The 11,908-nt window shown below is 34.8% G+C and overlaps 1 protein-coding gene across 2 annotated transcripts; it reads left to right on the forward strand.

Annotated features, from left to right (window-relative positions):
* Nucleotides 1-314: 314 nt before the first annotated feature.
* LOC131612242 (SAGA-associated factor 73-like) lies at nucleotides 315-3,133 on the forward strand. 2 transcript variants are annotated; one of them, XM_058884053.1, is made up of 7 exons: nucleotides 315-402; nucleotides 572-742; nucleotides 872-937; nucleotides 2,031-2,269; nucleotides 2,457-2,570; nucleotides 2,698-2,763; nucleotides 2,845-3,133. In XM_058884053.1, exons 2-7 carry the CDS (start codon nucleotides 592-594, stop codon nucleotides 2,914-2,916), a joined length of 708 nt encoding a protein of 235 aa, XP_058740036.1. In that variant the 5' UTR covers nucleotides 315-402; nucleotides 572-591; the 3' UTR covers nucleotides 2,917-3,133. The 2 variants fall into 2 exon arrangements, with proteins under 2 accessions (XP_058740036.1, XP_058740037.1); XM_058884054.1 differs by having other exon boundaries at nucleotides 388-438.
* The last annotated feature ends 8,775 nt before the right edge of the window (nucleotides 3,134-11,908 follow it).

Genomic DNA, 11,908 nt, shown 5'->3' on the forward strand with positions numbered 1-11,908 from the left:
ATTTTACGAGCAATTTCAAAATTTTTCAGAATATTATCAAAAATTTATAGGATTTTACCACAAATTTTAAAATTTCCGGAACTAATTGCAACTTACCAAAAATTTCAATTAATTATCAAAAATTTCGTTCGGAATAAATTATTCCTATTTTACCAAAAACATTTTTGAAATAATGAAAAAATGAAAAATGGGAGATAGCATTTAAAATTTTGGGTTGGCAAGTAGAATTCACGCGAAATTTCCACCGAAAGAATTTGGGCATATGTATGGGCCTACTTGAGCCCAAGGTTCTAAACCCGTTATCCGTATCCATCTCAGTTTCAAGACTTTCACCCGTTTCACTCTCTCTGTCTACAACTTTTCTCGCCGTCGTTCCCAACTTCTTCTTCTCCGTGTAACACCGTAAGTTCTCTACTTCAACCAAACACTTACTTTGCGGTATCTTCAGTTTTCTTCATTTGTTCTCATGTTTCTTATTTCTGAATCTTAATCAATGCATGCCATTTAACTGTAACCTGTATAGTTTTTTTTTAGATTTTCTTACAGAATCACTTGTGGCTTTTTGCAACAGTTTTCTGTTGAAACGAAACAATGATAAAGAGAAGATTTTTTAAGGTTGATCATGGCGATAGGGATGGTTCAGATCATTCTTCTTCATCCTCAGACGAAGATTATGATAATCAAACTACAGAAGTAAGCCAGGAGAGTGATGATGATGATAATGAAGTTAGCTCACCATCTGGTTCGTTCTTTCATTCACTTTGTTTTTTTTCTCTCTCAAAAAGTCTTATTGTTGATGTATTAGCACTTACTAGTTACATGATGTTCTAAATTCATTAAATTTTGTACCTTTTGTTTAACCTAAATGTAGGGTATAAAAGTGAGGATAGCTCTGCCAATGACATTGATGCAAACACTGTTGATACAAACTCTGCAGGTAGGGTTTGTTTGTAATTTCTGCTTTGAGTTATTATCCTTCAGCTCAATTTTTTGATTTGTATTGATATGATATTTGTAATTCGAATTCCATCAGCAATGTTAGAGAACGTTAGTCCCCTCGTATCGTATGTGATTAAGTTTCATATTCTAGCTTTCAAAAAAAGGATCATATCTATATGCGGCCCTCTCTTAATTTTATTTGTCAACCTTGATTCTATAGAAGTTATTAATGTATACATTGACAATCCTTGCCCTATTCTTGTTAATCAGTCCCTTTATTCTTTGCTTATTCACTTCCATTTTGTCTCCTTTGTGGAGTCTAAAAGTCACACTTTCATGAATGTGAGGTAGCAGGAGTGTGTGGAACCTGGAGAGTTGTACATCTGATTGTTTTGACCTGAACAGCGATGAAATGTGTATAGAAGAGTGCGATTTAGGCCCTGGTATAGCAGAACGTATACAGAAGTAGGGCTGTTCAAACAACTGTTTAGATTCAAACTAAGCCATGAACTGAGCCAAACTACCATTAGAAAAACTGAACTGTTAAAATAATTTATAAATTGAGATGTCCTTTATTCTATCAGTTTAGTAACCGAACTTGAAATATCTACAATTCCGTGAACTCAAACAAACCGTTAACCTCTCGTTGTTACTCCATGAACCATATAATGAAAGAGTTGTTTCCTTAACTTGATTTGAAACTGAAATTTCATGGGTGAGATAAATACCATATTTAACATGTGATGATTCCTATCCCTTTGTTTTATCATCACACGGTGATGTTGTTTGAGTGGATATAAGAATTTTCTTTTTCATAGAATTTCCTTTTCAATAACATTTCAACTTTTGGCTTTTTAATTCACAAGCTCGTACAAATTGCAATATTGCCACTTAGATCCAATTCAACTCACTTTTAGCCGGAATTAATTTTACAAAATCAATTCAGTCAAAATCAATTCAACTCACTTTTGTTGAATATATATTTGATGAGATTTCTTATGACCAGCTCACTATCACAAATGCTTCCTGCACAGAGGACGTTTGAGTCACCTCACTGTCTCATGATTGTTTAATCATTGGTATTACTCCAGGTCCGCTATTTAGTGAAGATGATGCTGGAACTATTAATGATAGGGAAGTGTTTATTAACAAGAAGTTTTCTAGTGAACGTGACTCTAAGAAGTTTAATGTTGTGCCTGAAAAGAAACCCCTACCAGCAGATATACAGTCTGCTTTTGTCGTACAAATAAAATCAGTATTTAAGTGCAGGCTATGTCCTCGGATCATTTGTTTGACTGAGGATACTTTGCGGAATCATCTTCAATCAAAGGTACTGCATTTTTTCTCTGGTTGCGCAATATCCTTACGCATCAATCTTTACTATTTGTGCTATTATAGCCTGAGAAGAATGTCATAAACTCTCAACTATTGCGGTCCTTCTTATGCATCTCTGATGAAATGTCAAAATTTTACTTGCCTTCAATGTTGATCTAATGATGGCTTTGTTATTACTATAGAGACACGCTCGATCTGAAAAACAACACAAGGAAGGCAGACTGAAGACCATGCTCAACAGCGATGGTGAGATAGAGAACCAAGAGGACTCGGAGAAAGAAACCGAAGATACTGAGGTTGGTTCTTCAACAGTATGATTGCATTTGCAACTCGGCTAAATCAAAATATTAGACCTATCCGATTGAAGAACCGAATTTATTATTAAACATGCTAGGAAAACTAATATTTTATTTACTTTTTTAGGATGATACAATTCCAAAGATGAATGACAAAGTACCGAAGCCGCATAAGGAGAGATTCAAAAAGAAGGTAAAAAAAACACTAGCATTTCAATTTTCAGACAGTAATTATATTGATACTGTAAAGTTTAATATAAATCTTGAATGGCAGAAACGTGACAAACCAAACTCAAGGAAAATGCGGTCATCAAAAGGGTCATCTAAAAGAAGCCGTAAAAAATAAGAACTGAAATATGTCTGTATTCAACATTCTGTCGAGCAAGTTTTCTTGCAACTACCATTTGCCTTTGTGTGCAAAGCATGTGTAACCCTAATGTATGCTCTACATATGGCTTTTTTGATCTCCCTTCATGTCTCTTCAACAATTTTATGCGTTTCCTTTCCATTTGGATTGTAATTGCTCACTACTGCCCTCCCCTTATAGTAATTAATTTCCAACAGCATTTGACTTTTTGTTAGTCTTAACATATTAGTGTAACTTTAAATTCAAAGCTTCCTTGTTAAAGATATTAATATGATTATGATATATTGAGGATGAATCTTGCTGTGTTTTGGAGATTAGTTGTTGAATTGGATCACAAATATACTGAATCATGATGTGTGCGCATCTTGTTGCGGTTGAAACTTTTATTTTAGTATATGACTTAAATTAATATCTCCAAACCCCACAACTTTTCTTTTGGATAGTTTAATTGGTTTACCCTTGCATAACAGTCATTTCCTATTTATATAACTTATCTCGTTTCTTATATTCGGCATCATAATTTTCTTTTGATATTGCATCTTTTAAAAAAGGAAAATGCTTATTTGTAAAAAAAAAAAAGTAAAAATTCATAATTTTCTTTTGACATTGCATCTTTTAAAAAATGAAAATGCATATTTGTGAAAAAGTAAAAATAAGAATAGCAAAGAATGAATCTCAATCTTTCATTATCATTAGTATCCCATGATCTAATATCTAACTATAAAAAATCAGTTGCATGCTTTGTCTAAATTATCCTATCCTATCTTGTCTAATCTAAATTATCCTATCCTATCTTGTCTAAATTATTACACTACTAAAAGGGCTATGCAAATACTAAATGTCACAATTAAAATTCTTCTCCATATCATACTGTAATTTTTTTTTTTTAAATAACCATGTATTAAAAAAATTACACAAATAACCACGTTTCAGAGAAAAATACATAAATAATTAGGTTTCAGAAATTGCTAAAGTGTATCAGCCATATGGAGTGGCGCCTCCATTGTAGCTTTTAGAGGAGGCGCCATGTGAGATGGCTCCTACGTGCATCTGTTTTGCACTAAGCCATCTCAGATGGCGCCTAAGTGCATTTTCTTTTTTTTAATTTTTTTTAATAAATGACAATTGAGAAATGAGATAACGGTTTTCATTAAGATAAGACGATTACATAATAGGAATAAAGTTACATAGAATTTAATTGTCATTCGGATTTTGAAAACGACTATTGCGAGATCGCCTAGTTCGTTGTTGCACTCTAGGACCTTCTTGTTGTGGTTGGGTCGAGGGCCCCCCTTGAAATCAATGTGTTCAGCGTCTATGAAATTCGTCAGATCAAAATCTTTCGAAGTCCAGCTTGCAAATAATCGTTGACCCATATTGTCAAAGTTTGGTCGCATCGGTGAGGGGTGGAGTCCATGCCAACTCGATAGCATTGCTCATCCGGAAAGGTGGGGTAAGTTGGAATTGGATTTTGTGGAGTTTGGTACACATATGTTTGTTGGTTGCTACGGTGTGATGGTTGGCTGTATGTTGGGTCGGTTGGGGAATATTGTTCATGTATGTCCATGTCTGGGCTTGGATGAGATGATGAAGGGCCCGCATCGGGGTTGGGTGTGGGGCATGTGGGTGTATTGGTTTTGATATTGGCTTTGGGGTTGGGTGCTTGTGGATTTTTGTCGTCGTTGTGTTTGGTGGGAGGTTGTTGCGTGTTGGGTTTGGTGTTCGTATTGTTGTTGGGTGATGAACAGTTGTTTGTATTCTTGTTGGGTGGTGTAAGGTTGTTGGTATTCTTGTTGGTATGCTTGTTGGGTGGTGTACGGTGGTTGGTATTGTTGTTGTTGATTTGATGTCTATGTCCAGCGTGTGCGTGGGTCAACTAAATACCTCGGCTCAGCCACAAACATTTCAGGGTTAGTAACCGATTTGTACCATGTGATATATTGATGTGTGTGTGTTGCATACGATGCTCATCGGGGAAAACAGGAAACAACAACACATGTCGGGCACATCTCCTCCACATCCTACACCACTCCGGTGCGAAATCTTGCCAATTATCAATATTCCACTGGCCATCAACCCTTTTTTGATGCCAAGGATCCAAGCAAGTTGGGTCAGACGAAATATCTTGAAGCATGCCAAACTGCATTTTAACTCGGTAAGTGGAAATGGAATATTCCGTCATCTATTCTGGGCAGTCCAACCATGCATCAGAGGGTTTGCGTTCTCCAAACCTATTATTCAAATAGATGGAACATGTTTGTATGGGAAATACAAAGGCACCCAACTGATGGCAGTCACACAAGATGACAACAGTAACGTCTTCCCAATTGCCTTTGCTCTAGTCGAGGGAGAGATTGCTGGGGGTTGGAGTTTCTTTCTCAAAAATCTCACAACACACGTGGCTCCGCAACCTGGTCTCTGTTTGATCTCTGATAGACATGCTTCTATTGTGAGTGCATACAATAACCCGACTAATGGTTGGAATGACCCCCTTTTTACGCATGTCTTATGTATTAGACATATTGTACAAAATTTCGCGCAAAAGATTAAAGACAGAGCTTTTCGCAAATTGGTTATGAACGCAGGGTATGCATTAACTCAACCACCGTTCAAACATTATCGCAGAGAGATCAGATTATCAAATCCAGATGCAGGTAGTTGGATTGATAATATTTCAGTGGAGAAATGGACTAGGTCATACGACAATGGACAATGATGGGGACACGTGACAACAAATCTTGTTGAATCAATTAACGATGTCTTTAAAGGTATGTGAAACCTCCCTGTAACCGCTTTGGTAAAATCAACATATTTTAGGACGGCTTCATTGTTTGCACAAAGAGGTGAAAGGTGGGACGCGGTGTTACGTGCTGGACAATTGTGGAGTGAATGTTGTATATGATTTATCAAGGCAGAAGGTGCCAAAGCTAACACACATATGGTTACAAGGTTTGACCGACATAACCAGAATATCATGGTCAAAGAGACAATCGACCATAACGAGGGGCTACCAAGACAAAAGTATAGGGTTCTACTAGAAGTACGTTGGTGTGATTGCGGAAAGTTTCAAGCATTTCGTATGCCTTGCTCCCATGTCATTGCAGCATGTGCCCATTCTCACTTAGATGCATTAACACTTATGTCTCCCATTTACAAGTCCGAGACCTTGCTCCACGTATACAACAATGGCTTTGCAGTGGTAGCAAAAGAAGATTATTGGCCTGCGTACGAGGGGGAAATTGTTTGGCAAAACGACCAAATCCGGAGAAATAAAAAGGTTCGTCCCAAAAGCAAGCCTATCACAACTGAAATGGACGAGCTTGACAAGCTAGAAAGAAATTGTGGTTTATGTCGTCAAGTCGGACACTAAAAAAAATGTCCCACTCGTGCTAGTGGTTCAACCAACTGAAATTTGTATGCACACTTCTTTTAAGATCTAAACATGGCTTTTTTTCATTAAGAACATTTGTTACAACACATACGATTGCTAAAAATAAAATGACATAACGACTAAAAAACAACACATACAGCGAATAAAAAAATGTCAACAACACGACAAAATATCTACGAAATGACAAGCACCAAAACAATGCATCAGAACCGTGCATCATCATCATTACGTCTCTATCTCTTTCAACTTCCTCCAACCAAGTGCGAGACGTTCCATTTGCAAGCGAGGTGGCGGTTCTTCTTCTCTAGATTCTTCTAATTTCTTCACCCTTTGGAATGTCCCCGTCTAACCAGCGTTTCAACTCTCTCTTAAGACGCTCCATGGAATGGATGTGCCAAAATTTCATTTTTATCGCCGGTTTCAAGGGAGAGAAAAATACATAGCCATCTCTTGTGAAAATCTTATAGCCCATTTTGACAAAAGTTGGGAGGAAATGTGAAGATATAATGAGAAAGTGTGAAGAATTGCGGAGAAAGGGGGCATTATTTATAGAAAACACATATACAAGGAGGAGCCATATGAGATGACTCCTCCTCCTAAAAAATGAGTGGAGGCGTCATATGACATGGCTTAGGTGTACTGAATGTGTCATGTCAGATGGCGCCTAGGGCAAAGTTAAAGTGAAAAGGCCATCTCAGATGGCGACTTGGTGTAAAAGGTTTCTGAAACCTGATTATTTGCGTAATTTTCTATGAAATGTGGTTATTTGTGTAATTTTTTTAATACATGGTTATTTTAAAAAAAATTCTCACATTGTCCTAGAAGTGTTATTTACTTATTGGCCTCATTGATCAACGTTTTTCCCCAACATACACATTTTTTCTCTTAATTAAAATTTCAAATTTCTCTCACATTTATTTTCCTACATTTTTTTACTTTCATTTTAATTTTTTTCTCTATTTATTTATTATCACTAAAAATACTAATAATCAATTTTTATTTATCTCATGGGTCACTATACAATATCAATTTTATTTTAATTAACCATTGTCTTAATTTGAGAGACAAAATTCTTATTTTAAATATTAATTTTTTTCTATCTCCATCTCATAATATTTTTTTTTCTTTTTGCGTGATTATTTAATATAATTAAATTTATATGATTATTGTTTATTTTATAATTAAGTAAATTATTTCAAATTTCCCATTTGTATCTAAATACATTTTATATCGCATCAAATAATTTTTTATTTCTCACAGGTCATTATCAACACAATATCTATTTTATTTTAATCAACAATTACCTTTATTTGAGAGAAAAATTTTATTTTCAAAAGTTAAAATTTTATTTTTTTCTGCATCTTATGTGTCCTTTTTTTTATATGGTTGTTTATACAATTGAATTTATATGATTATTGTTCATTTATAATTAAGTCAAGTCTTTTCAAATTTACATGTGTCTAAATATACTATACAATATCAAATAAATTTATTTGTGCGGAAGCACTAGTATCTTACTAGTTCCTATTAAAAAAGAAATTAAATTTATAATAAATTAAATATTATTCTCTAAAATAATAACATGTATACATTCTTGTCTTTCTTAAAATTGTTTCATAATAAATAACACTACTCTTTTAAAAAACTACTAAAAAAAATTTTACCTCGCATTATTATGTGTTTTCTCTAAAAAAAAAAAAAATCAATGTCATAATCCATTACCATACAAGATACAAGAATCGGTTATTGCATAAATACACATTAGATTGGTACTTAAAAATATACTTTATCCGGTTACTGGTATAAATAAAAGATTATTTAAATTATCTATAAATTTATTGAATAATTAATGTATGTAAATTTATTAAATAATTGATGTATGTAGTGTGCTCTATGCATCTCGATGGAAGTATTCTTAAAGCCATTGCATAAGACTATCTTCTTAGATGAAGAGTGGTGGTTGGACAATTTTCACCTAGGAATAACTACATCCTAATTTTATATTATAGTCAGATAGTACACACAAAACAAACACCCACATTTTTTATACCATTTGAATGAGGTTAATCGAACAAAAATGCTATTCTTACACCAAATCTTACACCTACACCGTATGTACGGACGACACTGTTCATGTACGGACGAATACTATTCATGTACGGACGTTTATTTTTAATATCTGGACGTGCATTAACCAACTTCATTACTTCATTAACCAAGTTTTTACACTGTATTAACCAAGTTTGATGTCTGCTAAAAAATATTTTTAATACCTGGATGTTGCATTAACCAACTTTATTACTAAATTAACTAAGTTTTTACACTGCATTAACCAAGTTTGGTGACTGCTAAAAATCATTTTTAATACCTGGATGTTGCATTAACCAACTTCATTACTGCATTAACCATGTTTTTACACTGCATTAACCAAATTTAGTGACTACTGTAAAATACGGTTGGGTGTAAGTATTGGTGTAACAATTTGATGTATGAATATCATTACTCTTAATCGAATTATACTTTATGGATGGTAATGACAACTTGCAAGATAGTACACAAAAATATATCTAGGATAGTTAGTTAGAATTATCATAACTTCTCATGTGTTAGCTTGGAAATATATCCCACCTTTACTATCAAGTCAACTGGTTACTTTTATAAATACAACTGGTTGTTATATTAGGTCAATTGGTTACTTCTATAAATGCAACCAGTTGCTCTCTTTTGTAATTAATCAAAATTCAATCAATTAAAAGTTAGTTAGAACTAAAAATGAACAGTCTAAGTGCAAATTCTATCACGGTATCAAATTGCTAATGCGATCCTAGGGCATGGCGTATACCATGATAGTGTTGTTTCAGTTCAAGTTTCCACAGCTTTGGCGTCGAAAGTGATGTCTACAAATGATGAACTACAACATCTAAATTTCTTGTTTAAGATTGCGCAGAAATTGGATGAAATGAATTTTCCATCTTTGGCTTCAACAAGTTGAACCTTACATTAATGTGCACAATCTCACTGAATTTGTGGTTTGCCCACGAATTCCACCTCAATTCGTTGATGATACGACTCGCAACTATGGATATGTGAATCCAGAGTACTCAATGTGGCTTCAAAAGGATCAAATGTTGTTATCGCGGCTTCAACCTATGCTTTATAGCGAAATCCTCTCTCGCTTGCTAGGATGTCCACACGCACACCAACTTTGGGATTGTTTGTTTAGTTATTTTCAAAAGAAAACTCATACAAGAGCTCATCAGTTGTGTCTGGAACTTCATGCTATTACGCTGGATGCTCTTTCAATTTAGGACTATTTGCTCAAGATTAAGACTATTGTTGATGCCTTAGCCTCTATTGGTGATCCTCTACCAAGTTTACATCACATAGATGTGATACTTGAAATTTTTTTCTCAAATTATGCTCCAATTGTTTCGGTTATTGAGAGTAAGTTTGACATCTTGGACTTGGATGAAGTTGAGATTCTAGTGTGGTTGCTCATGAGCTTAGGCTTGCCAAGTTCAAGAAAGCATCAACTCCAAATCTTGTTTCCTTGAATATCAATCACATTGTGCCTTCTTCACCTGGTCATGTTGACTTTCAAACTTCCAGTTATGAACCTCCTCATCCTCCTCCTCAGGTCACTCAACAAACTCCTGAATATGATTACCTAGCCTTCAGAGGCACTAAACTTGGTCGTCGTGATAGAAATGGTAAAGGTAAAGGAGGTCAATTTTCTAACATCCAGTGTCAAGTTTACTTTAGGTTTGGGCACTTTATTTTAAACTGTTTGCATAGATTCAATCAACAATTCCATCTTGCTTCCTTCAATGGCAATCCCCACAATCAAGATTCTTGATAGAATTATCCAAATTCTTATGGCAACAATGTTTAGACTAGGCCACCTCCACCTCCAAGACATGGTTCTCCTCTTTTAAGTCATTCTAACACATTTGTGGCCAACACTTTACCTTTCACTCATGCATCTTGGTTTTCTAATTCAAGGGCTTATTATCATGTTACTAGTGATGCAAATAATCTTTAGCAACTTACTCCATTTAAAGGACAAGATCAAATTTACATATGCAATGACCAAGACTCACACATTCACTCTACTGGTTCTAGCAGTCCTCCTTCCCCTTTTCTACCTCATGCACGCCTCACACTTAATAAACTTCTTCTTGTTCCCTCCATAACTAAAAACCTCATGAGTGTTAGCAAATTCTTAAAAGATAAAAATGTATATTTCATATTTACTATTGACAAATGGCTTGTCAAATCACAAGTATTTAGTGTTGTCTTTCTATAAAGTCATGTTGGGAGTGATGACCTTTATGAGTTCCATTCTATAGCCATGTATAATCCTGTTAAGTCCCTTATATTTCCATCTCCATTTTTTGTTAATAAAGTTATACCTAGTGTTTTTTATATAAGTGTAGATACTAATTTGCCTAATGTGTGGCATCTTAGACTATGTCAACCTAATGTTCATGCCTTAAAACTTGTGTTGCAAAGTTATAATATTTATTTTTATAATAAAGACTGCATACTCTATTTTGTTCAGCATGTTGCATGGGTAAAGCCCATAAACTTCACTCACATGCTTCATACACTGCATATTTTTAACCTTTAAAACTTGCTTATAGTGACTTGTGGGGGCTCTCTCCTAACCCCTCCACCTCAGGCTTTACTTATTATATGACTTTTGTAGATGCCTATTCCAAGTTCACTTAGATTTATCTCCCCAAGTCCAAAGTTCTCTATCTTTAAACAATTCAAAATTATGGTTGAACTTCAACATGGTTTCCCTATCAAAGTTATACAATTAGATTGGGGAGGGAATTCATACCTTTTACTAAATTCCTAGCCGACTTAGACATTATTCATAGGATCATATGTACTTACACACACTATCAAAATGGCACGGTTGAGAGAAAACACATACACGTAGTGGACATTGGTCTCACCATCCTAAGTCAAGCCTTTTTACCTTTATCCTAATGGGATTATGCTTTTTCCATTGATCTGTATCTCATCAACAGACTACCTTCATATTCCATTAACTTCCAAGTCCCTTATACCTTATTATTCAAACTCAAACATGACTATAACTTCTTAAATGTATTTAGATGTGATTGTTTTGCTCATTTCAGGCCTTACAATACACTCATAAACTTGAATTTAGGTCCCAAGAGTGTCTCTTTATTGGTTATTCAGCCTCACACGAATGTTACATGTGCTTATCCCCTAGTAGAAGACTTTACATATCCAAAGATGTTATATTTAATAAGTGTATGTTCCCTTTTCTTGAGCCTTTTCTCAAGTACACCCTTGATCTCTAATCTAGCAAATACTCTACTTTGTCCCCTCTAGTGTTTCATCCTACTTTTTCATCCTCAGGTCCCTCCACTTACTCTATTCTAAAAACCTCATCCTTCAAAACCAACCTACCTCACTCACCTGATCCTATCAACATTCCCATCCCAACAACTTCTGCTAAACCCCCACAAATGAACCTACCTCAGTCTCTTAGTTCTTAAATGTATCCACTTCAGTGTCTGCACCTTCTAGTCTCACACCTGA

This window comes from Vicia villosa, linkage group LG6 (assembly GCF_029867415.1).
Source record: "Vicia villosa cultivar HV-30 ecotype Madison, WI linkage group LG6, Vvil1.0, whole genome shotgun sequence".
Lineage (NCBI taxonomy): Eukaryota > Viridiplantae > Streptophyta > Magnoliopsida > Fabales > Fabaceae > Vicia > Vicia villosa.

Coding starts and splice junctions, on each gene's coding strand:
- LOC131612242 (XM_058884053.1), top strand. CDS start 592: ATGATAAAGAGAAGATTTTTTAAGGTTGATCATGGCGATAGGGATGGT. Junction 2,571..2,697: donor AAGAAACCGAAGATACTGAG/GTTGGTTCTTCA, acceptor TTACTTTTTTAG/GATGATACAATTCCAAAGAT. Junction 2,764..2,844: donor AGGAGAGATTCAAAAAGAAG/GTAAAAAAAACA, acceptor CTTGAATGGCAG/AAACGTGACAAACCAAACTC.